General features: G+C 62.6%; 3 protein-coding genes across 6 annotated transcripts in view; 1 reads left to right on the forward strand and 2 right to left on the reverse strand.

Annotated features, from left to right (window-relative positions):
• Positions 1 to 1788, forward strand: part of PPP1R37 (protein phosphatase 1 regulatory subunit 37) — a 40475-nt gene extending 38687 nt beyond the window's left edge. The window contains exons 11-13 of the mRNA XM_026013836.2: positions 64 to 790; positions 1155 to 1245; positions 1337 to 1788. Coding sequence (XP_025869621.1) covers positions 64 to 790; positions 1155 to 1237 — 810 coding nt within the window. The 3' untranslated portion in view covers positions 1238 to 1245; positions 1337 to 1788. The remainder of the gene's footprint in view (positions 1 to 63; positions 791 to 1154; positions 1246 to 1336) is intronic.
• Positions 1789 to 4676: 2888 nt separating this feature from the next.
• Positions 4677 to 12339, reverse strand: NKPD1 (NTPase KAP family P-loop domain containing 1). Of its 3 annotated transcripts, none has more exons than XM_026013737.2 (4): positions 12237 to 12339; positions 11349 to 11467; positions 8079 to 8210; positions 4677 to 6641 (listed from the first exon to the last, which is right to left on the reverse strand). In XM_026013737.2, exons 2-4 carry the CDS (start codon positions 11446 to 11448, stop codon positions 4807 to 4809), a joined length of 2067 nt encoding a protein of 688 aa, XP_025869522.2. In that variant the 5' UTR covers positions 11449 to 11467; positions 12237 to 12339; the 3' UTR covers positions 4677 to 4806. The 3 variants fall into 3 exon arrangements, with proteins under 3 accessions (XP_025869522.2, XP_072610956.1, XP_072610946.1); XM_072754855.1 differs by lacking the exon at positions 12237 to 12339 and adding an exon at positions 10032 to 10472 and having other exon boundaries at positions 11349 to 11539; XM_072754845.1 differs by lacking the exon at positions 12237 to 12339 and having other exon boundaries at positions 11349 to 11539.
• A 2283-nt stretch (positions 12340 to 14622) lies between these two features.
• Positions 14623 to 25527, reverse strand: TRAPPC6A (trafficking protein particle complex subunit 6A). 2 transcript variants are annotated; one of them, XM_026013732.2, is made up of 6 exons: positions 25386 to 25527; positions 17050 to 17117; positions 16700 to 16817; positions 15981 to 16064; positions 15700 to 15793; positions 14623 to 14961 (listed from the first exon to the last, which is right to left on the reverse strand). In XM_026013732.2, exons 1-6 carry the CDS (start codon positions 25467 to 25469, stop codon positions 14930 to 14932), a joined length of 480 nt encoding a protein of 159 aa, XP_025869517.1. In that variant the 5' UTR covers positions 25470 to 25527; the 3' UTR covers positions 14623 to 14929. The 2 variants fall into 2 exon arrangements, with proteins under 2 accessions (XP_025869517.1, XP_025869519.1); XM_026013734.2 differs by lacking the exon at positions 25386 to 25527 and adding an exon at positions 21811 to 21919.
• Positions 25528 to 25755: the final 228 nt, after the last annotated feature.

Consider the following 25755-nt stretch of genomic DNA (forward strand, 5'->3'; position numbering starts at 1 on the left):
AACCGCAGAATCCACGGAGGGTCAGGGCTGCCGGAGCCCTAGCCTGGCCTGCTCCGCCTGCAGGTGAAGAGCTTCATCGAGACGCAGAAGGCGCTGCTTGCAGAGATCCAGAATGGCTGCAAGCAAAACTTTATGCTGGCGCGTGAGCAGGAGGAGAAGGAGCAGCGGCTGCAGCTCTCTGCCTCCATGCCCGAGATCACCGTCACCGAGCCCCAGCCTGACGAGGAGCCCGGGGACGAGCCCGCCACCAGGGCCCAGGAGAATGGGGCCTCGGGCCCCGGCGCCAGGCCGGACTCAGACTCAGACTCAGACTCCGAGGAGGAGGAGGAGGACGACGGGGAGGAGGAGGACGGGGAGAGGGCCGAGGCCCCCTGCCCCGCCCTGGTGCCCCCCTCGGACTCCCTGGGCCCTGGGGACAGGAGCCCCCCAGGCAGCCCCTCCTCCCCCGCCGAGCAGCGAATTTCTGTGTCCAGCCCGGGCCGGGGCCACAAAGTGTTTGTGGTGACTCGGGTGGAGAGCCCGCCCGAGAGGGTGGAGCCCCTGGTCCCCCATGTCCCTCCCTCTCTCCCTGCTCCTGCTCGTCCTCCCTCCCCCCCTGCTTTATCCTCCCCACCCCCCTCACCTGCCCTACCACCAGCTGAGGCCGTCAGCACCCAGGACCCGGAGGTGTGGGAGCCTCAGTCAGGGCCACCGCTGCCCAATGGCCTAAAGCCTGAGTTTGCCCTCGCACTGCCCCCAGAGCCGCCCCCGGGGCCTGAGGCCAAGGCGAGCAGCTGTGGCCTGGAACATGGTGAGTGGAGCTCTGGGGAGGGTGACAGAGGGCCCTGGGTATGGTGTGTGACCCCAGGCAGGCAGGCCGGCCCCTGGCCCTTGGTGGGCTTCGGTGTCCTCTTTAAAATGGCCTGTGGAGGAGTAGAAACGAGTAGGACTTGATCCTTGCCCCCAGCTTGCTTTCCTGGGATCCCTGGGAGCTTTCCCTGGGATGGAGCAGGCAATATGTGTTGACTAGAGTCTGACAGTCTCAGTGGTACATGTGCCCTGTGCCACCCTGAGGGTCAGACATGGGCAGGGGTGGTGGTGATGGCCTGCCCCTGCCCCCACCCCCAGTCCCCACCCGCCTGAATGGAGGTTGCTTGCCCCTTCTCTCCTTGCAGAACTGAGCTGCTCCAAGAACGAGAAGGAGCTCGAGGAGCTGCTTCTAGAAGCCAGTCAGGAATCTGGGCAGGAGACACTGTGACACTTTAGGTGAGGCAGGGGCAGGGAAGGAGGGGGGCTACAGGGCCTGCAGTAGAGCCCCTGGCTCTGACAGGCCCTCCCCCAATCTCTTCTCCTCAAGTTCCTTTTTTCCGGTCAGTCTTCGATGAGCTGAGGCCAGAGCCATGAGAATCTGCTCACCCTCACCCCCAGCCTTCCTGAGGCCTGGGCCACCAGGGGTGTGGGGGGGCCTCTCTGGGGACCTCTGCCCCCCACAGCAACACTACACAGAGTGCAGGAGCTGCAGGGACTGCCCTCCCTGCCCTGACTTAAGCACTATTTCTGTGTCCAGCACTCTAAGGCTCTGGGCTGGGGGGATGGGAGGAGAGGTCTCCGGGGACATCCCCGAGGCTGGACACCTTTTCCAGATGGCCTGTTTGGCCGGGCTTGCCCTACAGAGGGCAGGAGTCCTGGGTGGTGGTGGGATGGCTGCCCGTGTGTCCCCGGGATGGGACGGGGGAGGAGGCCTGACGAGGGAGGGGCGGTGAGTGGTGGTGGTGGAAATTGGTAGAGCAGCCCCAGGCTGGGGTGAGGGCCAGGGCTGGGGGAGGGGGGTGGGAGCTGGGAGCAGAGCATCAGAGCTTTCTTTTTCTTAAGTGCAATAAATCTATCAGGGAGCTGGGGCGGGGAGCAGCCAGGGTTCTAGAGACCCGGCTGCCCTGGCCCCTTGAGGCTGCGCCCTGAGAGGCACTACAACCCGGGGGGCGGCGTGGGTGTGGGGTACCGGGGAGGGGACAGGGCGGGGGAGGGGCTACTCCTGTCGGTGCAACTCTGTTCACACCTTTTCTAATAAACCAGAGCTGGGTTCACCACACTCGCCTGTTCTCTGCTTGTGCCGGTGGGGGGTGGGGGGCACCCTTGTGGGAGTTGTGGGCACAGGGAGCAGCAGGGAGGGCAGCGGCAAGACAGCGGCCCCCCCAGAGGAAAACTGGGTGCCTGCGCAGGCAAAAGCTACACCTCCCACAACACTCCCAGCCCTGGTGCCCTCCCTCACCGTTTTTTTTGCTTCGTCCACACTCTTATATCGTACCCACCATCCAGTTTACAGTCCCATTTCTCCAGAGGGAAACAATCCCCAGAATATCTTCCAGCTTCAGGCCTAGGCTCTGGTGATGGAGATGAGCTGCGCACGCACGGCTCGGGGAGTAGGCACCAGCTTTTGCCCCCAGCAGCTCCAGATGCTCCGCAGTTCCGAGGGCGCGGGCTCCGTGGACACATTTTCAGACTTTGAGCCTCCGAGGCCGGGAGACTACATTTCTGCCCGAAGCCGCCAGGTGGTGGGACTGTGTCCGAGCAGCCCCAGGGCACGAATAGGCTAACTGTGCGGTGCTCCGGATTTTCCACCTGGATCCCACATCAGTCTCCATTGCAGGGGGAAATCCCCTCGGCCACCCAGCCGTCCCTGGAGCTGGCGTGGAGACACACTGAATCCGTTTTATCACTGGGCTCGATGCTGCACCTGGTCTTAAAGATCTCAGTGCTGCCACACAGGAGGTGTTTATTTCCACGCGTGGGGAGGCTTAGGTAGCGGACAGCTGAGCTCCAGAGTGACTGGCAGAGCCAGGCCTCTCCCTGGTGGCCGCCACTCCTTAGGGCCCGGGGAGCCCCAGCATCCAACAGGTGGGTGGGGGCACGAGACGGGACAGGCCAGACCTGCTTCTCTGTTGGCACGACGGGAAGGGGGTGCACATGGCTCGCATTCCCTTTTCGTGAGAACTAGCCTCGTGGTCTCACCGAGGTGCGAGCTGTCAGCTGTCTGCATGGACTGTGGAGAGGGGACGAGTGCCAGTGGACAGTGAGCCTTCCCAGCTATGCGCCTGGCCACTCAGTGACATTCCGTTTTGGTTTTCCTAATCCCCCAACAATAATTTTGTCAGACTCAGACTTTGTCATAGTCCCAGAGACACAGACCACCGTCTGACCACTGCTTGACACGATTTAGCAGGAACTATGGCTTCTTCCCAGGGTCTGGGGTCCACACTCCTACTCCCACCCTGCAGCCAGCATACAGGTTAGTGAGCCCCTACTCCTGCTGCCAGTTTGTGTCAGCCTGGACCGCAGGGGGTGAGAAATAGAAGCCCAAGCCCAACTGGCTGAAGGGAGGCAAAAGGGAAGGGACCTACTGGCTCCAAGACCGCACGTACGGACACTGACCTAATGGTGTCCTGAGGACCCATGCGTCTCTGGGTGGGGGAAGCTTTACTCTTGGGCAGGCTCCCCACTGCTGTTGGAGAACGTCTCCCAGCAGGTGCAGGCGCATCCCACCAGCTTAGCCATGTGGCTGAACTAGCATCTCCAGCACGTCACAGGCCGGCGCTCTGCCCCAAGTCCGCTTTGAAGCAATCATTGGCCAGTGGAGTTGGGGTGCTGTGCCCCAACCTTGGGGCTAAGGAGTGTGAGGTCAGTACCCCTACCAGGCCACAGGGCCTTCCCAGAGCTCTTGGCTCCCTCTGGGTGTCCCATCAGCCCTAGGGCCTTGGCTTAGAAGTTACACCCTTGAGCTCTTGTCACACAGGATAGGTTAAGTGTTGACATCTCCCCAGCTGGACTGGACCAGGCACAACACAGGCCGCAGTGGTGGCTACTTGACCAATGAGAACTCAGAAGGTGCCCAGAGGAGTGACACGTGCCTTCCTAGGTGTGTCATATTGGTGGAAGGGGAAACTGGAGAGCAATGTGTTTAAGAAGCACACACACACACATACACACACACACACACACGGTGGCCTGACTCCAATTCTGTATGTCCTGCGGGTGCCGCATCTCTGCTCCCCAACCTCCCAGGTCTCATCAAGGGCTCACCAGTTTCCCCTGGAGTGACCTGTAGGTACACCCTAGACAGTTACGGTTCCAGAGAGGCAGCACTGCCCGCCCCAGCTGGCAAAGGTACCAGCCAGCCAGCCATAATGAATTCATTACACCGGGGCAGAGCCACCCCTCGAGTGGAGCAACCTGCTGAGGTCACTGGGGACACCGCCCTTGGAAATGCCAGCTCCTGCCCTGCCTGCATTGGGGGGTGGGGACACGGACCTGGATCCCCTGAGGCCTAGGTGCTCTCGCGGCCTGAGTCAGCCTGGCACATCCGTCCTCTCCTACTTCAGTGGCCTCACCCACCACCCCCGCAACCCCTCCTGCCACCAGGGATGCCAGCAAGGAGGCGGTCAGCTGAAGCTGCCCAAGGCTCCCTGGGGGTGACGAGGCTTGGCAGGATAGGGTAGGCCTAGTTCCCAGGGCTTGCTGAGCCAGGGAGACCAGGACATGAAGACCAACAGGGGCTTTCACATCTCCGTTTATTGCACTTGAACCCGGGGCTCTTCACTGGTCCTCTGGTGCCAGCTCTGACATTGGCACTGTACGCTGCTACTGCCAACGGCCCTCTCTGGCTCAGGGATTCACCTGCGATGTGTGGCCGCCACAGGCCTCATTGTGGTCGGGGACCCTGGGCCTTGGGCTCAGTCCAACCCCTTACACCCTAGTCTGGGCGGAGGGAGGAGCCTTGCCTCCCGCTGCTCCGGGTACTCATTCAAGGCCCACCTGGCGGTAAGGGTTCTCTCAGGCCAGGGGTCTCGGCTTGCCCCCCTGCGCCCAGTCCCGGGGCTGGTGGGCTTCGCTGGCGTGCCCACGGACATGCTCGGCACCCTGACCTGACCGGCCCGACCCGGGGGCATGGCCGGCTCCGTTTGTGGCGTGGGGGGGGTCGTGGGCCGGGGACTTGGGCGGGCTGGGCGGCTTGAGCGCGCTGACCGCGCGGATGAGGCCCATGCGGCGGCGGATGGAGTGGTCCAGGTTGACGGTGCAGCGCAGCAGGCTCTGCGCCTCGGCCACCGTGAAGGGGAAGTCGGAGCCCAGGAAGCGCTCGAAAAGCTCCGGGTCGCCGTCCAAGTCCAGCACGTTCTGCAACGCCTTGGTCATGGAGTGCAGCTCGCGGCTGTTGTCGCAAAACACGTCCCAGAGGCGCGCGCGGGCCTCGGGCGCGCCCCCCGCCTGCTGTCGGTCCTCCAGGCACTGCAGCACCCAGCTGAGGCGGCACGGCCACTGGTTGGCGAGCACGACCCAGGCCACGGCCTGGCGCGGCGTGGGGCCCGCGCAGTCCCCGTCCTGCTGCTGCAGCAGGCGCACGGTGATGGGCACGGTGTTGACGATGCGCCGCATGGACACCACGTTGTCGGGCACGTACTCATAGAGGCAGTCACGCTCGTCGTGCAGGCAGAGGAGCGCCTCCTGGATGCGGCGCGCCGCTTCGGCGTCTATGCGGCTCTGCGCGCGCTCGGTGCCCACCCGCGTCTCCACCGCCAGGAGCTGCGCGTCCTCGCCGCCGCCGCCGCCGCCACCGCCGCCGCCGCCGCCGCCACCGCCACTGCCCGGCCGCAGCTTGCGCGTCATCTCGCGGTAGAGCAGGTCGTCGCGGCTCAGCACGGCGTCCTGCAGGAACTGCAGCTTGGTGCGGCGGCCCATGATGGGCACGGAGAAGGGCAGCGTGACGGTGCGGTTGAGGAAGAGGTAGCCGTTGTCGGCCGTGCCCTTCATGGAGCCGGCGCTCTCGAGGCACGCGGCCAGGATGCTGGGGTCCACCACGAGGATGAAGATGAAGGGCGCGTGGCTGTCGGACAGCAGCGTGTTGATGGCGTTGAGCACGCCCACCACGCGCTCCGGGTAGCACGTGTCCAGCCCGGTGACCTCGAGCACCACGCGCAGCCGGCGCCGCTGGTAGATCTCCAGGAAGCACAGGAAGTCGGTGAGCAGCTCCACCTCCTTCTTCACCTCGCACATGAAGCCCAGCTGGCTGCCGAACTTCTCGCGCGACACCAGCCGCTCGATCTTCTTGCGCTGGCTCACGAACAGGTGCTTGCCCACCGAGTACACGGCCATGAGCAGCCCCGAGCCCGACAGCGTGGTGGCCGCGCCGCCGAACACCCGCAGCAGGCTGCCGCTGGCCGCGCCGTGGCCCGGCGCGCGGGCGCCCACCGACAGGTACAGCAGCCCCACGCCCAGGCCGAGCGCCGCCAGCAGCGCCAGCAGCGCCAGGCACACGCGGCGCCGGCAGTGCCACTCGCGCTGGCAGAAGCCCGGCGTCGTGGCCGGCTTGTTGCCCAGCACCGAGTACACGCTGAAGGGCAGCGCGCCGTACTGGTGGCGGATGCCCTCGCACAGCGTGGTCACCAGGCCGGCCCACAGCTTGTCCGTGCCCGCGTACTGCCAGGCGCTGAAGCGGATGAAGAGGAACTTGACGTTCTTGCGCCGCAGGTGCACCTCGGTGATGACCGGCTGCAGGAACACCAGGTACCACAGCAGCCGCGGGAAGCCCCAGCCGCTCACCGGCCGCGGCTGCCACTGCACGCGCCGCAGCTCCTCGGCCTCGCGCTGCGCCGCCTCCTGCTGCATCAGCGCTGCGGGGGGGGGGGGGGGGGGGGGGGGGGCTGAATGAAGCAGATGCGAAGCGCAGGCCTGGAGCCCGCCTTGGACTGGAAGAGGCCTGAGTGCGAGGCCCGGGTGGGGGTGGGGGGGCAGAAGCAGAGCTCCCGAGGGAAGGCGCCAAGGAATGGCGGATTGCATGCGAGGGGCGGAGGGAGCGAAACGCAGGGCAGCAGAGTACAGCCTTCGTCTGATTCTCCTGGTTTAATGCTCCTCCTCCTCCTCCTCCAGGAAGCCCTCCCTGATCCCCAGGCTGGGTCCTGTGCCTCCTGGGCTCCTCCCACCCCAACACTACCCACTGTTGAGTCGTCACTCTTTGGGGACAAGTCCATCTCCTGCTCTGGCCTGTGAGGACAGGAAGGGCAGGGCACCGGTCGTCTTGGTCATCCTGTGTCTCCTGGGCACCAAGGAAGGGCTGGGGGAATGTCTGAAGGATGGATCACGAGGGGTGGGGGCAGGGTCCCTCTGCTATTGAGGTCAGTGAATGAATGAATGGGAATGTACCAGCATAGCACAGACTAGGAGCTCCAGAATGCTGTTTCCTTTTTCCTTATAACCGGATGTTTTCTCCTCCCAGGACCCTGTTTATTGCTTTATGGCAACACAGGGGCAGATGCAGGCCTGTTTAGCAGGTGCTCGCCAGGGCTGGGCTCACCCAGGTGAGTCACCTCCAGCCCCTCTGGCCACAGTTAGGGCTGGGGTCTGAGCAGGGTCTAAACCAAGTTCAAGCTGCTGTGGATCCTGGCCACGTTTCAGCCCATGGGATCGGGTAACCTCTACCTGTTCCAGGGTCTTGTGGGTGCCAGGCCCTGGGCCAGTGCTGAGAAGCGATGGGTCTGGGGGGCACAGGAGGGACTTTGCAGGAGCCAGTGAGGAACCTGGGCTTTCTCCCTAGAGTGCTGGGAAGCTTTTCAATGGGAACAACAGGGCTAGACCTGTACCTTTTTTATTTTTAAGATTTATTTATTTATTTATTTGAGAGAGAGAGAGAGAGCAGGGCAGGGGGTGAGGGGAGGAGCAGAGGGAGAAGGAGAGAGAATCCCAAGCACACTCTCTGCTGAGCTCGGAGCCCAATGCAGGGCTGCATCCCACGACCCCAAGATCATGACCTGAGCTGAAATCAAGAGTTGGACACTTAACTGGCTGAACCACCCAGGCACCCCACTAGAGTTGCATCTTAAAAAGATTCCTTGGAGTGGATCTGGAAGGGGAGGGGATGAGACTGTTGGCCAGGAGGCCAGAGAGGAAATGGGCAGGGACCCAGGGGCAGAGGCTGTGGGCGTCAGGGGGGACCTGGTTAATGCTGACTTATAGGCATCTGGCCTCAGAAGCAAGGGGGTCTTGGGGGAGCCTGAGGCTGGACCAGAGGCTCCTTTCCCCTGCTCCCCACCCCAGAACACACAGAGCCTCACCTGTGATCTTGTCCAGCATCATGTGCAGGCGGCAGCCAAAGGGGGCATAGAAACCCACGGTCACCGGGACGGGCACGTGGCAGAGGGTCTTGGCCAGGCAGCTGCAGTAGACATCATCTTCTGTCAGGATATCTGGAGGCCGGGGTTGGGAAAGGGGAGGGGAAACTGAGTCAGTGAGGCTGGCCAAGCACCACCCTCCTCCCCATCTGCCCTCCAGAGAGCCCACCCTCAGCTCCTCCCTCAGCTCAGCATCCTACTCCCCAACTCTCCAAGATGACTCAGGTCAGACCCACAGATGGAGATTTCTGGAGCAGTAGGCAAGCCCCTTCCCCGATGTGCCCCTCTGAGCACCACAGGAGGAGCTGACCCCAGATCCACCAGGGAAAGGCGCAGAAGCGAGACTCCCCACCGAACCCCAGCACAGAGGCCCAAGGGATTGACAGGCCCTAGGTCACTAGGCTCAGCCACCAGGTCATAGTGTCCCCAGAAAAATCTATGAACCTTTCTAGGGACTCACCCTCAGAAGCCTAAGACACCTCTTTACGTGTTCCTGAAGTTTCTCATGTCAGTTCCTGCCTGCTCTGCTAGCCTGGCTGCAGCATGGAAGGGCCCCGACGATCAGAGGCTCCTCCTGGCTTCCTGTCCATCCCTTACCCTGACCTCTGTCCCCCTCCAGGACCCCATGCCCACAGCCTCTCACCCTGCCCCAAGCCCAGGCAGACCCGGATCTTGGTCCCAGCCCCACCACCTTTTCTGCATGACCATTGAGAGGCTCAGTATCCCCCTCTGAAGAGGGGGTGGAGAGACACCAGGGTAGCATGGATGCCAAGGGGGCGAGGCAGGGGTGGGCCCTGGGTCGATGCCATGGTCTGGAACAGCCCTTTAGGGAGCAGATTCAAGTTCAATTGCTGGCACCATGCACAAGAATCAGTGTCACTTGGCTGAGGGCGTCCCGCCCCCCGGACCCCCACTGACTGCTACTTCTTGGACTGGAGCTGGGGCACCAGAAGGGTGGGGGTCAGTGCACAGCCACAAGGCTCCCCCCCCCCCATCTGGCCCTCCCCGCACGCCAACCTCCTCCTCACTGTCCCTGGAACAGGCCACCTCACAGTTTGCTTTTGCTGATCCTGCTGCCACTTACACAAGAGACCTGCCCCCCCCACACCCATCTTCACTCAGATGTTGCCCTAGTGGCACCTCACCTGATGACCTTCATTTGCAAACCTGATGCTCCTTCGCCTCCTCTGCCTTGTTTTTGCCCAATGTGATTAGCACGGGGTGACACACTTCAACTTGCCTTACTTATCTGGTTCCTGTACCCACCTTCCTCCCACCGCCTGTAGACCGTGAGCTTTGTGAGGACAGCAGTCTCTGCCCTCCTCCCCTGCAGCCCCCACCCTCCGCTCCTCTGCTGGGCACCCACTGCAGGCATCCCATACCTAGTCGGAGGGTGGGTGGATGGATGGATGAACGAATAAGTGAGTGAAGGGATCCCTCCCCTTGCCACCTGTTCTCTCCAGCCCCCAGGCCACTCCCTACCTTTTGCTGCAGCAGCACGTTTGACCTGTCCCCCCCCCGCCCCCCGCACCAGAGCTGCCCAGCAAGCTGGTACCTGTCACCCCCTTGTCCCACGTTCTCTCTGGCCCTGTGGGCTGGGCGCAGGGGTGGTGGGGAGGGCCAGGGAGAGAAAAAGCAGAGCAAGGCTGTCAGCAGAGGGAGACAGCCAGGGCCCAGACCCCCGCTAGCCCAGGATGAGGCACCAGGGCCAGGCCTGGCCTGGAAGCTTGGATCCCGCCAGGGGAAGCAGAAGCAGCTGCCTGGGGGCCCAGGGTCAGGGACAGCCCCCTCCCAGGCAGGGACCAGGGGAGCGGGGAGGAGGGCAGGCCGAGGGGCCAGGGGCCCCCGAGGGAGGACGCAGCAGGGACAGAGCCCGCAGGAAGGCTGGGTGAGCACCGGAGCTGTAGGTGAAGGAGCCGCAGGCTGCGGGGGCAGGCAGGGGGCGGGCGGCACTGGGCCTGCCGGGCTCCAGGAGGGCGCGGGCTGCGGAGGCCAGGCCTGGGCCGCTGCTGGCCATGGCGGGAGCCGCGGTGGGTGAGATGGTGGGCTTGGGGGGCGGCTCGGGGGCGGCGGCCGGTTGCATGGGGACAGCAGCCGTTGCAGGTGGCCCCTTCCGGGCCCCTGAGACGGAGCAGAGTCGCTGCCGCAGGGGGTTGGGAGGTGGGGGCTGGGGCTGCTGCTGCTGCTGCAAGATGGGGGGCTGGGGGCCCCGGCGGCAGCCGCTGACACCCCCCCGGTGGCTGTGGTAGGCCCGCTGCCAGCACACCTGTGGGGGCAGCCGACAGGGCCCGTGGGCTTGAAGGGCCGCTGGGTCATGGCACCACTGGTAACAGCACCCTGGAAGGAAGGAAGTGGGGGCGACTGGGCCTGGGTCCCTGACCCCTGGGGGGCATTGGCAGGAACCACCAGGTCGAGCCTTCAAGTGGAGGCTGGGGCTGGTCCCTCCGCGGAGGCCCGGGGGGAGGTCAGAGAAAGTGAAGAGGGGGTGTGGGCAGAGCGGGTGGGGGGCAGTCTCTGTGCTCTTCCATCTGGGGGAAGGAGAAGAGGTACAGAGGCCCCGGCTTGAGTTGGCCGAGGGACTCGAGTGGGGACAATGCCTTTTGGAGTCCCTGGGGCTGGTGGGGGGCAGAGAGGAACCCGCCTGGTTGGTCCAGAGGAGCCTGGAGTGATGAGAGGTGACCACGGAGAGGGGACGGGGCAAGGAGTAAGAAGGAGGTGGGCAAGGGGAAGGCTGGTGGGAAAGGGGCTGCCCTGGAAGGCTGGGCCCCATGGGAAGTAACTGTTCCCATTCCCGGCCCCACAGCAGGAGCACCTGTGGCCACCAACCCCCTGGAAGCTGTCCCCCCTTCATACACACTCAGTGGCGGGGGGAGCGTGCTCTCTCACCACACTGATCCCTCCCCACCCCCGGGCTGGGCGTAGGTCAGGGGTGTTGTCCTCACAGGCCTGGCGATTTGGGGTGGGGGGGAGTTCTACCCATGCTGGGGGGAGGGATAGGCCGGATGGGCCCCTCCCCTGCTGACATCCCCATCTTGGGCTCCCCAGGACCTGTGCCCGACCCCCACGACCCCTTTATGTAGAAGCCTCTGTGGGGAGGCCCAGTAACTCCTCCCCCCTGGGGCCTGAGGTTCTCCTGCTCAACCATCCAACACTCAGCAGCCCCCCACTCCCAGACCACGCTCCCTGCCAGGACCCCCCAAACCGAACCCCTACCTTTTTGGTGCCCCAACTCCGGATCCAAGAAGTAGCGCTCAGCAGGGGTCTGAAGGGGCAGGGCGCCCCTGGCGAAGCGGACGGTGTAGTGTTTGTGCATGGTGGCTGCGGCAGGAGGCCTGCTCCAGGGGAGGCGGAGGGGGGCTCAGTGCCGGCTCCCTTGGGTGCCAGTGGGAAGAGGCCCCCCCAGGATGCGACTTGGGGCAGGTGAGAGACCCCCGTCCCTGATGTTGGGGCTCTGGGTCACCAGGTGGGGTGGAGGTGCTCTTCAGAGGAGGAGTGGTCAGGTGGGGAGGACAGCTAGATGGGGGAGGATGGAGAGTGGTTGGGGGGGGAACGCTAGGGGCTAATTTGGGGTGCGTGAGATTTCCAAGGTTGGTGATTGGGTGTTTGGGAGCCCCTGGGAGTTCCCAAGAAGCCAGGACAATGGGGGTGCCAGGCAGACGTGGGCTGGGGAGACATGGTAGCCCCAGGGGGTGCTGAGAAACTGTAGGGGACCATGGCATGTTGGGAGGCGCGGGCTGGCACTGTGTGAAGGGACAGGTCACCAGCGCGGAGAGAGCTGGGAGCCCCGGGCCACCGCCACCCGAGGGACAAATGAGACATCTAGGGCCTGAAGGAGGGCGAGGGTGGGGAGGGGAATTCTGGGGGAGCACATTCAATCAGGCTGGTCCAATTTGGGAAGAGGCTCAGCAACTCGGGGCAAGATGGGGTGCACAGGTCTAAAATGTGGGGAGCAGAAAGCCAGAAGGGAAGGAAGGATGCGTGTGTGGGGAGGCAGGTGGGGCCCAGGGGCAGAGGGAAGGGGGTTGTCGGGCTCAGTGGGGTGGGGGCCCCGCCGCCTGGCCCCTGCCCGCCCGCCCCTCGCCTGGGGTCCCCCGTACCTACCTGTGGCGGCCTCCGGCCCGGCTCCCTGCCCTGCCGAGCTGCTGTGCTCAGGCCCCATGGAGACAGGCCCCGAGCTGGGTGCCAGCCGCCAGACCGGTTTGCCCGCCCTGTCCCCGCCCCTTCCCCAGAGCGCCGCCCCGCCCTGCCCGGGGCTGCTCTCTGCTCTCGAGGACTGGGGGTTCCCCCCCACCCGCGCCCAGTACCCCACATAAGGGAGGGAGGGGGCAGGCCACGGTGCCGCCGGGGGCTCCACCTGCCGGGGGCTCTGCAGACCCTGCCTGCCCCGGTCCGTGGGACCAGGCGAGGAAGCTGGCGCAGGGATTGAGTCCAGGGCCGGGAGGAGACGCAATCCCGGGCTCAGATGCCAGTTCCTCCCGGGCCCAGCTGTGTGACCTGGGACAGGTGACTTCACCTCTCTGAGCCTCGGCTTCCTCATTGCCGAGTAGGCCCGGGACGACCAACGTCGCGTGGCTGTCAGGAGTCCCCTGGGCAGAGCGGGCACTCGGTGAGGACAGCAGCGGGCCTCCGCGGGCGCCGGCTGCCCAGATGCCTCACAGCGGAGCGGCCTGCAGACGGAGGCTTCCCAGGCCCGCACAGCGTTCGCACTTTTCCCGCTGTTAACCCCCTTCCTCACCACGCCCTAGCGGGGCCGCCGTGACGCCCACGTCCCAGCTGAGGAAACCGAGGCCCAGAGAGATGAGGCTCCTTGCCCCGGGTCTCACGGAAGCAGAGTGCGGCTCCCGAGAGCAGCGGGCTGTGCCGCAGGCTCGCTGATGGGTGCAAGGCTCCTTGTGGACATTCTCTGAGAGGCGAGACCAGGGCCAGGGCTCAGGAAGAGTGGGGGGCACGGGGGGGGGGGTTCTGCTGTCCAGACCCATGTCCCCTCAGCTGCGGGCGCCACGGGGCTGACAGGCACTGCCCGGGGAGATGGGTGATCTGGTGGGGCTGGGGGAGGTGACCACGGAACAGTGCCCGGGGCAAGAGAGAAGGAACCCATCTGGTCCTGGGCAACACCCCTCCAGGGGTCCCACCTGGGTGACCAAACTGCCCCCTGTAGCCAGAGCCAGGCCTCCTTCCATCCGTGGGGGCCAGTCCTGTCTCTCCCCCGCAGGCCTTCAAGCTGCTTTTCCTGGGAAGGCTTCCTCCCTGTCCTCTACCAGTTGGGGACTCTACCCACCACCCCCACCCCACAGCCGTCCAGCCAACAGGGGGGCAGGGCTAGTATGTCTGAGAGGGGGGCAAGGGTGCGGGGGAACTTCCAGGATGTGCCCAGGAGCTTCTTGAGGGCAGGTGGGGCCAATCCTCTGCCCTCCCTGCCCACCTGCACACACAGTTTGGTTGAATAACCAATTCTTTCTGGGAAACATCTGCCAGGCTCTGTGCGGGGCAGAGCCAGCTCCCAGCAGAAGGATCCAGAAGGACCCAAGATGTATGTCGGAACATAAGTGACCACCACCAGGCAGGAAGAAGCTGTCTAGGGGTGCTCCCGGGGCTGCGGGCGCAGACAGTGCATAACTGCTCTGAGGGGGTGGTGGCCAGGTGGCTGCAGGAGGCCGAGGAGGGGGCCACAGCCTGGGAGTGGGGCACAGGGCGGGGCAGCCTGGGCAGGGAACGGTATGTGCAAAGGCCAGCAAATGCGGAGCGCAGCTTTCTGGGCTGGGGATGGGCAGGCCGATGCAAGGGCCACATGGGGTGTCTTCACAGGACTCCAGAGCCAGAGGGGCCTCCACCCACTGATCTTTCCGCTCTTGTTTGGGTCTCACCCCAGCCTCAGTTCACAGCTCTGAAGCGGGGGTACTTACCCACAGCAGGCAGCAGGGCCTGGGCAGAGTCCAGGTGTGTGGGACCCTCAGGTGCCATGAATGTAAGGGGGGCAGGGAGGCCGCAGCGCCCAGGGCCAGGTCCGCTGGCCTGATGTTCTGGGTATGACCTCCATCTGCCGGCTACCTCGAGTGTGTGTGTTGGGGGCCGAATGAGGGTGTCTGGTCCGTTTCCCCCTCTCTGCCCATCCAAGGTCCTGGCAGCTCCAGGCCTGCCCCTGCCCACACTCTAGGTGGCCCCCACTCTGCTCCCCAGGGAGAGGTCCATTGTGCGTGCCCCACTGGGTGGAGGACAGCCCCAGACTTGTTGACACTGGCAGGGTTGCCAGTGCCGGCCCCTCTGCTCCCCACCCCCCGCCCCGGAGCAGGTGTGCAGGGCAGGAGGCGGCAGGCCCTGGGGCTTCCGGCCGGGCCGTGATGGAAGGGGCCTGTAAGGGCAGGGAGTGAGGGACGGGGAGCCACACAGGGGGCTCTGCTCCCCGCCCAGGACCTGTGACAGGCATTGCTTCACAGATGCTCCCTCCCCCTCAGCGCGCAGAGTGACCCCCTCCTCCTTCCACTTTAAATCTGGCTCCACATACAGAACCTTTATTAGGCATCTGCCACACAAGGTGAGGAGTCTGATGCGGGGATCCCTTCACACTGGCCCCAACTTGGGCCACCTCATTCCCAGGACACCCCCACCTCCCTGTGACACCCACTTGTTGAACACGTGATGCCCTGGAGTGCTTGGACCCTTGCCCCCCTCCCCTGCTTGTTTATCACCCACTACCAGCCCTCTGGCCACCCACTACCAGCCCTCTGGCAGCGCTCCAAGGTCCCTGGGCCAGCGGTGGCTGTGAGGCTCAGCCTGGGGTGGGGGCCTGGGGCTCCTCAGGTTTTCTGAATCACCACCTGGAACTTACCTGGAAGAGAAGGGCTGGCTTTAGCTTGAGGCTGGGGGATCTGAGGGCCGAGGCAGAAAGCACCTGAACAGCTCAGAGATGCTCAGAGACACTCATCCCTGCCCTGTACCAGTGGCCTGGCTGGCCTGGGGCGGGACCAAGGGGTGGTCCAAGGGGGTGCTGCTCCCCGCCCACCTGGCCTGCATCCTAGAGCTATGTGGGTGACTAGGAGCATGAAGGTCAAGCATGCAGGCTGCTGAGGAGAGGCCTAGCACAGGCTTCTGTGGCATGTGTTTCTCGGGTCCTGCCCACCTGGCCTCAGGTCCCCACCATGAGGAGGCCTGGGGCACCAGCAGAGGGAAGAGCACTGGGGTGGGGGGCAGCAGAGGGCAGGCTGCAATCCACAGGCCCTGGCTGCCCTTTAGGGCCCCCCATTAGAGCATCAAGCAGGCTGACTACTATTATGTCCACCCGGAATCATGTTCGCCACCACTAGACCAGCTCCTCGTCCCATCCATGGTTCTCTGCTCCCAGCTGGCACAACCTAGGGAAGCAGGCTTGGGGGACAGCACAGGTCCAGGGGCATAGCCAGGTTGCCCCAGCCACGTAGCCTGGGCACGGGACTTAAGCTCTCTGGGCCTCAAACTCCCCATCTGCCAGTGGGGACCTGCAGGTCCCAAAGCCTCGGCAGCAGGGACAGGAGAGCTCCAGAGCCCCACCACACAAGGGACAAGAAGGGCCCCCTCCCCCATGACTCACAGGTGGGCAAGGATGCCACGGAGGCGGTGACCAGGCTCTTGATGCCCAGGGTGCTGAGGGCACCTCGCAGGAGGCCGCAGGTGAAGGCCAGGAACTAGGGGTGGGTGGAGGGGCACACATCACCCAGGGAAGTGGGGAGGCCAGCACCCAGGACAGGGGCCATGCTGGGCTTTGGGCTCCACAGTGGGGGCGAGTTCCCCCCCGTGGGTCCTGGGCTAGCCCCCCAGCTCGGGGCGGGGGCTGAGGACACAGGGGGAGGTCCAGTCCAAGCCCCTCCATACCTTGGGGGCTTCCTCCAGATACTGCAGACCTGCAGCCATCCGGATGAGGAGGGGGAAACTGTTGTCCTGCAGGACGTAGGTCCCCTGGGAACAGAGAAGAGCCTGGGGTGGGGGGGTGCTGGGGTGGCATCTGTGCACTTGTGGTGGGGGAGGGAAGGCTGGGAGCCATTGCCCCCTGCCCTGCTGGGCTGAGGCCTGGAAAGACCTCAAAACCCCTGTCATCATGGCCCCATCCTTCAGGGCTACAGAAGGGCTCAGGGGCTTCCCAGGCCAGGGGTCCCCCACGGGGCATGTTGGCCCTGCCCCCCTAGCTGCGTGGTTTCTGGAATAAACAGTGGAGCAGCCCACCAGGGCCTGGCGCAGAGTGGGCACCGAACCGGAGCTCGGGCCAGCTGTCAGGCCCAGGAGAGATGCTGCTAACCATGGGAGAGCCTACTGCCTACCCTGAGGCCCCATCTCAGGAGGCTTGTGGAAATTCTAGAAATAGCTGTGACACCCTGCCCACCACCCACCCCTCCGCCCCAGTTGCAGCCTCCTGGCCTCCCTTGGAGAATTGGGCAGAGGCCGGGAGAGGGGCCGTGTTGCCAGTGGTGAAACCTGCCTCCCACCTATCAGCTTGGGCAACCTCCCTCGGGAAGGGCTCCCCTCCAGCCTCCCTTTCCTCTTGGTTTCCGCCTCTGCCTGGAGTCAGGATTCGGGCCCCGGGCGGCGCTACACACCTGGTGATTGGTGCGGAGGCTGTCCATCTGCTTCTGGAACACGGCAACCCACAAGTCTTTGCAGAGGAACTTGAGGATGTCCAGCTCCTCTCTGAAGGCCAGCGTCTCCTGGGGCAGCCTGGGGGGGGCGGGTGGCAGTGACAGGCACTTGGGCCGGGCTGATGCTGTGGGGCCAGGAGGGCCGGGATGGGGAGCCCAGGGTGAGGAAGAGGGAGGAAGCCAGGCTGGGTTCCTCTACAGAGCAACACAACCCTCCCCGTCCAGGCACGCCCAGGAAGGGACCCAACCTCAGGTCCTGCCTGCCTGCAGCCAGCAGGGGCAGGGGAAAGGCAGGAAGCGCCAGCTCTCACCTCTCGCCCAGGGCCTGGCCCACACGGAAGCCCATGCCCTCCAGCACAGACAGGCTCATCTTCTGTCCCTAAAAGGTCAGGGAAGAGAGGCTCAGGGGCCCTCGGCCACCTCCACCTGGGAACCGCCTGGGTTAATAAGACCAGTGTGCCCATCCCTGCCAGCTCAGGGGTGAGGAGAGCCAGGAGGGAGGGCCTTTGGGGACAGGTCCAGGCCTTCTGACTGGCAGGCTGGCTTTGTCCCCTGCCACATGATGCCTTCAAGTCCCTCAACATGCCTCTGCGGATGCCATAGGCTCTTGAGACCAGCCCCCCTTGCTTCACGAGAGGTGGGGGTACGCCCCAGGCTCAGCTTCAGACCTGCTTGTCAGCTCTTTCCTGAGAACGCCTATCACTCAGCTCGGGCATTTCCAATGTGCGTCCTTACAACACTCTGTGGGTAGGTAGCACTCTGATCACCCCAGGGACTCCTGGTGACTTGCCACAGGGCTCGTGTGGCAGCAGCAAGGGAGCCGCAGGGCGTGGGGCCCACCCTCCTGGCCTGGCCAGCAGGAAGCTATAAAAATCAACTGTAATCATGCCTTGAAACATCAGCCAAGACCCCTGGGAGGGACACACGGGAGGGAGATGCTCCCTCGGGTGCTCGGGGAAGGCAGTAGCAGCCAAGCGTGGCATTCCCGAGAGCAGGGGCAAGGTCCCGCAGTAGGAGGGGGCAGCAGGTGGGCTGTACTTGGCGTCTGTCCACGTGTCTGCACGTGCTGATGGTGTGCCCCGAGGGGAGTCGGCTTGCACGGATTTCCTTGGGGTGGCCTGAGGACCCTGAGTGGTGGAGGCCCAGGCTGGGAACATCGGAAATACCAGGACAGTGTATGGAGGGAGGTGCCGCTCTCCTCAGAGAAAATGTGGCAGGGCCGAGGTGGGAGGCAGGTGCAGCGCCCTGGGAAGGAGGCAGGAGTCACGGCCGGAGCCCTTCCCACCCTTCCTCCGGCCACCACACTCCCTTGGGAGTAACTTCCCATCTTCTCTCTGGGTCAGACAGGCCATCACCACAGCCTCCCCAATGCTGGGGAGGATTTCTCTGCCTAGACCCCCTCCAGGAGGATGTCCTTGCCTCCTCAGCAGGCTTCAACAGACGTTGGGGACCCAGCTGTCCACCCCCCACCCTCTGCCCCACCCCTGGGACAGCTTCCATCGTCCAGAAGAGGGGCCTCTGGGCTCACTCACTGTTCCCTGCCCCGTCCCCCCAGGTTAGGTCCGAGATCCCAGGCCAGTCTGTGGACTGGGGACCCAGGCTGACCCTCACAGCCAACACTGGCCTCGGCACACGGGAGGCCCTTAACTGAACAAAGCGGGCAGTCAGGATTCGAGCCTGCACGGTGTGCCAGGTGCTTTGTACAAACCTCTTGTTTAATTTTAACAACCCTGTGAGGTAGGTTCTGGAAGCTGGCACTTGGAAGAGCAAGGTAACAGGCACCCACAGCCACAGGGCGTCTTTCTGACCTGGGCGGATCTAGTTCCCAAGCCTAAGCAGCCAGGGTGGGTGGGTGGGAGGCCAAACCGACACCTATGGCTGTCCGGGCCTCAGTGGGGTGGCCAGGGCTGTGGCCCACCTCGGGGGGCAGGAAGGGGGATGTGCCTGGGAGTAGGGAGGCCCAGGCCCCTGAGCAAGTTGGCCCTCTTCTCTGCCAGGCCGCCGGGCTCCTAGGCCCTTGCCCACATTCCCGTGCTCCTCCTGCAGGACCCGGACCCGGTGACGACACAACTTCCTGCTGGCCAACACTAGCCAGCTCTTTGGACCCCCATCAGCACGTCTCTGCTTTCCTCAGGCCCGACCTCTGGTGACCAAGGCGTGCACAGATGGGCTCAGGTGTGACACCAGTGCAGGGGACACGGCCCAGAGGCTGAGCAACCCCAGTGGGGGACCAGGCAGGAGCTGACTGCCCTGTGCCCCCAGCTACTCTCGGGTACAGAGAGGACCGTGTTAGCAGTGCTGCCTCCCTCACCAGGGTCCTTATAAGGATGAAATGCAGGCCAAGCACTCCCCACTGAGCTCAGTAAGTGTTACTGTCCCTGTCACGCACCGCCTGTCTGTCAACCTGGGTAACCAGCCCCTGGTGGAGGGAAAGCCCCAGGGAAGAGCAGCTCTGTTCCATGGGCTGACTTATCTCAGCACCGAGAATGGCCTCAGCTAGCCCTCTCTGCCGGGTGGTGGCCGGGTGGCCATCCTCCCAGAGGGGAGCACCTCAAAGAAGCAGGGCCGGGCTCTGCTGTGACCAAGCACATCTGTGTCCCTGAGGTCTTCCCGAGGCACAAGGGGGACTCTCTCATTCATTCCACAGACATGTCCTGGTGGCCTCTACGAGCCGGCCGTTGTGCCTGGTGGGGTGACAGGTGCCCAGGTGATGGGCAACCCCTATGCCAGGGGAGCCGGGCAGCACAGAGCAGGGCAGAGCCAGTTCCCCCAGGAGGGGTCCCAGGGTGCTTCTCAGAGGAGGGCGGGGTAGGGAACTCCCAGCAGAGGGTTGGTGCAAAGGCAAGGAAGCAGGAAGAGCTCTGGGGGGTGTATTAGCTCAGGCCACAAGGGTGGGGGAGGGTGGTGAGAGGTTGGGGAGGGGACTCCTGTAGACCAGACTGAGGGGGACGCAGTGGGAGAGGGCATGACAGTCCCTGCCCCAAGGGAGCGGGGAGCCCACAGGAACTGATGCGGGCTCCAGCCCAGGTGGGGGCCCCACAGGGGGAAAGCAGGACTGTGAGAGCTCCTCTGGGGCCAAGTCTGAAGGAAGCAGAGTGAAGCCGGGAAGGGAGTGGGGTGGCACCCCAAGGCCTGGTCACAGCCAGGATAGTAGCCCTGAGAAGGGACAGCCCAGGAGTCTGCAGGGTCTTCAGCCAGGCTGGGAGCTCCAAGATGGGGATGGAGGGGGGTCTGGAAAGGTGTCCCTTCAGTGAGCTTCAGACTGCCGGTGTTCAAGGCCTGGCTCTGCTGCTTACTGACCTTGGGCAAGCTATCCGGGCCTGTTTCATGTGTGAAAGGGGGCTGACAGCAGGCCCCACCTCATAGCGGTGGCATGAATGGGTCCTGCCCAGCTGCTGTCACCACCCACCCCACTGTACTCAACTAGGGGCCAGTGACATGGTGCTGAACTGGAAAGATTTGGGGGGGGGGGGATATGGGGTGTAGGACCAACAGGAAAGGGCAGGGAGAGAGGCAGTGCAAGGGAGGGGTCAAGGATGAGCAAGTGAAGAGAGGGTGGAGGAGGAAGGGACCAGAAGCTTCCCCTGTTCCATCACCACCTGCCTCCCCCAGTCCCTGCAGAAGCTCTTCAGGGATTAGAGGTTTATCATTCCTACGAAAGGCAGGGCGGCCGCTCATCCTCTGGGCCCATCCCAGGGCCAGGGCGCTTCTGGGTTCTTGGCCACCCTCACCCCCAACCTCAAATGAGTTTGCACAACAGCCCACGGAGAAGAAACAAGATCGTGCAGAAACAGAGGAGAACCCCTTCGAGAAGGCTCTCCTGGTGTCCCCCCCCAACAGCATGGGAGCCAGGAGGAAGGGGCAACTGGAGGGGAGCCCTGGGAGATGGAAAGTACAGTAGCACCAATAAACCTCTGTTAACAAGGGAGCCGACAGACAGACATAGCTGTCAAGGACAGACATTTCCTGTCAAGGAAAAGCCACGACGTAGGAACAAATGGCAGGAAAGCTGTAAGACACACGGAAGGGACCCAGAAAGTCCAGCGTTCTAGGGCCAAGGATGCGCTGGAACAATGTGGAAGAAGAATCGAAGAGACGAAAAGAGGGTGCTCAGCAACAGGAAGGTTCAAGTGTTTGAAAAGAAAAGGGCCACCGAACCCCAAGGAGGATGACAGGAAAATAAGCAAACCGAGCCACCCCACAAGCCCGCATGTCCTGAGCCCTGGACTCCCAGGGAATATCCTGGACTAAAGCGGGGGAGCTGGTGGGAGGGGGGCCTGTGCCAGGCTCCTTCTCGTCTCTTCTGCAGCCCTGCCCCTCCGTGATCTGTGCAGGTTCTGGAGGGGGGCCCGGGGGCCAGCTGCCCAGGCTCCTCCCTTAAGAGGAGCATGGGGAGAGGGAACATTCTGGCTTCCCCCAGGTGCATGGCCCCAGAAGATCCAAGAGTGCGGAGAGTGAACGCATGAGTAAGAATGAGCAAGCGGGAAAAGCCAGCACGCCTCCCACCCTGTGGCCCAGAACTCACTGCCCACATCCACCCAGGCGGTCCTAGACACCCACAGATCCCGCCTTCTCCCCGCCCCCCCAATACTCCCAAAGGCCCCCCAGTCCTAATTCCCCGTGGGCTGAGCACCTGCCTGTGCTTGGGCCCCTATAGCCACCAACCTCCCTCAGGTTGGTTCAGGCTCATTCACGTGGCCTGGGAGACCTTTCTAAAAAGTAGAGCTGAAGCCCGTGCACCTCAGTGTAAACCTTATATGGCTCCCACCACTCTCAGGACAGAGCCCTTGCTCCCACCACTAGGTCCCTGGCCTCAAGGGCACTGTGTCCTCTGCAGGGCTCTGTCCCCAGGGGGTCCACTCTGCCAGGAACCGGTGGGTGGGTTTCCCAGGCTCTGGCTGAGGGCCGGGGCTCCATCTGACAGCTGCTGCACCCACCCCAGGTGCCCGGGCTGGCACGGGCCCTCACTGGGCTGGGCCGGGGTGGAGGAAGGTCTGGCCCAGCAGGGCTGCTCCTGGGCCCCCTGCCAGGGCTCACAGTAGTAGGTGACAGTAGGTGAGACCCACGCTTACTGGTGTGCAGAGGAATTAACTCCTTTGCCCCCAGGCTTTCCTTATCTTCAAAGCTGCTGAGGTGGAGAAACCACAGGCACCTCCTCCCCGGGTTTTTCCTGCTCTGGTAACAAAGGCCCTTTGACCTCGTGGCTCCTCCGGTTAGTCTTCCACTCCACCTGTAACCCTTCCAGAAGAATCCATTCAACAGCCACAGATAACCAACGTGCCAGGCAGGATACGGAAATCCCCCAAACTCCTGGGCATGTGTGCTCTGGGGACAGATGAACGAGCCACCCACTGTCCCTGGGCTCAAGGAAGGTGGTGGCTGGGGGGAGGGGCAGACCTGAAGCCACAGACAAGCCTTGGAACCCAATGCCTGAGTCCTGATTTCCCCTCTGATTCTTGCCACCTGCAGCCCAGGGAAAGCCCCACCTCTGGTGCCTCAGCCCCTTCTCTGTAAAATGGGGTGATAGCGTCTACCTTACAAGGCTGTTCTGAGGACTAAATCCAACAGAATACTGTGCTGGGGACACGGTAAGTCCCCAGCAGGAGGCCCGCATCTGGTTCAGATGGGACACTTGTTGGGCCGAAGAGAAGGAACAGAAAGAGGAAGAAGGAGGAGGGAAGAGTGGGAGGGGAAGAGACAGGGTTGAGCAAATAGCAGTTCTCTCTCTTTCTCTCTTTAAAAAAAAAAAAATTATTTATTTGAGAGAGCGAGCAAAAGCGGGGTTGGGCAGAGGGAGATGGAGAAGCAGACTCCCCACTGAGTAGGGAGCCCAACATGGGGCTTGATTCCAGGACCCTGGGACCATGACCTGAGCCCAAGGCAGACACTTAACTGACTAAGCCACCGAGGCACCCCAAACAGCAGTTCTCTTGATACAGCCCTGAAATGGGGCTCCCAGGTGGACGGGCCGTGGGGGAACCGCTGCAGACCTCAGCCCCCGCTGTACCCGGGGAAGCATTCAGGACTCAGCACGGAATCCCAGTGGCAGCGGGGTCCCAGGCACGTTCGTGTGTTTTGAAAGCCCAAGGTGAGCACGGCTGAGTAACCCAGCATTTCTCACACTTGCCTGACCACAGAAACCCATTAAAATCCTCCCGGAGCGCGCCAGGGAAGGCTCACCGGGAAATGCGGGCCAGCGTTTACAGCGCAGGCTTTGGAGGCGGGAGGCCTAGTTATATTCCTGACTCTGCCACTTGAGAGCAAGCACTCTTGTGCATCAAAGCCTCTGTTTCTCAGGTTCCAAAGCCTACAAAGCGGGGAGGATTGTGCTGACCTCTGTGGGTCGGTAGGAGGATCAAATGAAATCAGGAGTGTGAAGCCCATGAGCGGGCACCGGAAACATTCATTTGTGGTAGGGCGCTCCTATTATTACAAATCTCAGTCCCCACCCCAGCCCTCCACAGCAGGGGGACTGAGTCCACTTGAACAAACCCAGGCCAAGGACCTACTGTGTGGTGATCAGTGTAGACCTGGCCATGGAGTGCAGTCGGGGGTGGGGTGGCAGAGGGCGGACATGAATCAAAGGCTCATAGGAGCCTAGAATTCAGATGTATACTGGAGTGTGATAGGACTACCAAGGACAAATGGGAAGGGGCTGCAAGAACGTCACAAGGACACCTGACTTGAACTGGGGGCTTGAGGAAGGCTTCCCCAAGGAAGAGGCATTTGAGCCAAGGTCCAAAGGATTAATAGATGGGAATGCACTGAAGATACAACAGGTGAAATGAGCTGAGAGATGACGGTACAGGGGCTGGTACAGGGGCAGAGAGGGGCCTGGACTGTAGGGCAGGGGTGAGGAGAGGTGGCACCCATGATCAGAAAGAATGAGCAGGGCCTGGCTGGGGGCTGGTGTTGAGGGAGGAAAGGCTGATGTCAGGGACACCAGGGATTGTGGCTTGAAAGCCAGGCTGGATGGGGTATGGAGACTCTGCAACCCCCTCTCCAACACACAGGCCCATGCACACTCCCCTTCCCATGCTTCATCTTTCTCATAGCATTTCCTTACCACACTATACTTGATTCATTTAGCTTCTTTGTGTCCCCCGATGACAACCTAAGCTCCAGGAGGGCCAGGAGTTTTTTTATTTTTTAAATTCATGAGAGACACACAGAGAGAGAGGCAGAGACACAGGCAGAGGGAGAAGCAGGCTCCATGCAGGGAGCCTGACGTGGGACTCTATCCTGGGTCTCCAGGATCACACCCTGGGCTGAAGGCAGCGCTAAACCGCTGGGCCATCAGGGCTGCCCAGGACCAGGAGTTTTATACAGATCACTGAGGAACTCTCAGAGCCTGCCACAGAGCCTGACACTTGGTAGCTTTGAGATGAAGTTTGTGGAATGAATGAACCTGAAAGAGACTATGTTGAGATGAGAAGCAACATCCTCCTCCCCAGCTCTTAAACCAGAAAACTTAAACCAGTAAAAAATCTTGCATATTGATGAGGATGATGAAGTGATTAATAATAATGAAGAAAACTTGATCACGGCGCTCAGTCATCAAACACCTAACTCCCCCCTACCCTTTCTTCTTGGTAACAGATTTTACAAGAGCTTCCATGTTCTGGGGGTGGATTAGGTGCTTGACATCACACCAAGTGCTTTAAAGTTCGAGCTCATTTGTTCTTCCTAAGAACCAACTTCCAAAATGCCAAGCATGCTCCTACCTCAGGGCTTTGCACCTGCTGTTCCTTCTTCTGGAATGCCCCCCTCACTCCTCTTGCCTTCACCGCACGGCTAAATTCCTACAGTCTGTTCCTCAGAAGGGCTTTCCTCCACCGTCAACCACTCCATCCCTATTCTTTTCATGATTCTATGGAAGTTTTCTTTTCGTTTTCTTAAGATTTTATTTATTTGAGAGAGAAAGAAAGAGCATGAGCAGGGGAAAGGGCACAGAGGCAGAGGAAGAAGCAGGCTCCCCACTACCATAAAGCCCTACCTGGGGCTCCATCCCACGACCCTGAGATCATGATCTGAGCCAAAGGCAGATGCTTAACCGATTGAGCTACCCAGGCGCCCCTCTATGGAAGTTTTCTTGATCGGACTTCTCACTAGCTAGTGGCATATTCTTGTTTGTTTGACTCCCCTACTAAGTTTCCCAAGGACAGGGAAACAGTACCTGAATACAATAGGTGCCTAATAAGTGTCTATTGCATGAGTAAATGCCCCTCTCTGAGACTGAGGCGCTGTTACAATACCCACTTTACTAAGGAGGAAACTGAGGCACACAGGGGATTGAGTCACTGGCTCTCACACCTACATAGTGGAGCAGGCGTGGATCCAACCCGGGCAGTTAAGTCCTTGGTACACGTCCAATGACAGTAATTACCATAATTACTACCTGCTGACTCCGTGCTAGGCCTTGAGCTAGGCTTTAGCCGGAGCTGCCTCGCTCACCTGTAGCAGGGACCCGCGAGGCCGGCCCTGCTGCGACGCCCACTTTGCAGAGCACGGAGCCAGCGCCCCGCGAAGGCAGGGGCGGGGTCGCGGCTCGACCCGGGCCGTCGACCCGCCCCCGGCGCTCCCTAGGGCCACGCCCCGGCCTTCCCGCCGCGGCCCGCGCCTCCTCCCCCCGGGTCCCGGCGCTCACCCCAGGGCCAGGGTCGGAGTGGTGCGCCCACAGCTCCGCCACCATCTCGGTGTGCAGGAACTCGAACAGCGCCGCGTCCGCCATGCGCCGGCCTCGCGCCCAACGACCGGCTAGCGCTCCGTGCTCTCATTGGCCCGGCTGGGCAGGCCCCGCCTCCCGCACTTGGTGCGGGCCCGCCCCCATTGGTGTTTCACACAAGCCCCGCCTCCCGGGCTCACATGGTGCGCGCGTGAACCCGGGAGACCCAGGGGGAGGGCCTGTTTTCATTGGCCACACGTGACAGCGTCTCCGCCCTTCCCCTTCGGCTCCTCGCAGTTTCCGGGTTGTCGAGCCTTCCCATTGGTCGGATCACTGGTCACGGGAGACAAAC

Source organism: Vulpes vulpes, chromosome 1, assembly GCF_048418805.1.
Source record: "Vulpes vulpes isolate BD-2025 chromosome 1, VulVul3, whole genome shotgun sequence".
NCBI lineage: Eukaryota > Metazoa > Chordata > Mammalia > Carnivora > Canidae > Vulpes > Vulpes vulpes.

What these genes read in the sequence shown, in the direction of transcription:
- NKPD1 (XM_072754855.1), bottom strand. Translation starts at nt 11,448, where the DNA reads ATGCACAAACACTACACCGTCCGCTTCGCCAGGGGCGCCCTGCCCCTT. An exon ending in GGAGTTGGGGCACCAAAAAG is followed by an intron (nt 10,473 to 11,348) that starts GTAGGGGTTCGG and finishes CCTTCCTTCCAG; the next exon opens with GGTGCTGTTACCAGTGGTGC. An exon ending in CTCCTTCACCTACAGCTCCG is followed by an intron (nt 8,211 to 10,031) that starts GTGCTCACCCAG and finishes CCCGGCCTCCAG; the next exon opens with ATATCCTGACAGAAGATGAT.
- TRAPPC6A (XM_026013732.2), bottom strand. Translation starts at nt 25,469, where the DNA reads ATGGCGGACGCGGCGCTGTTCGAGTTCCTGCACACCGAGATGGTGGCG. An exon ending in ACTCCGACCCTGGCCCTGGG is followed by an intron (nt 17,118 to 25,385) that starts GTGAGCGCCGGG and finishes CTGACCTTTTAG; the next exon opens with GGACAGAAGATGAGCCTGTC. An exon ending in ATCTGGAGGAAGCCCCCAAG is followed by an intron (nt 15,794 to 15,980) that starts GTATGGAGGGGC and finishes ACCCACCCCTAG; the next exon opens with TTCCTGGCCTTCACCTGCGG.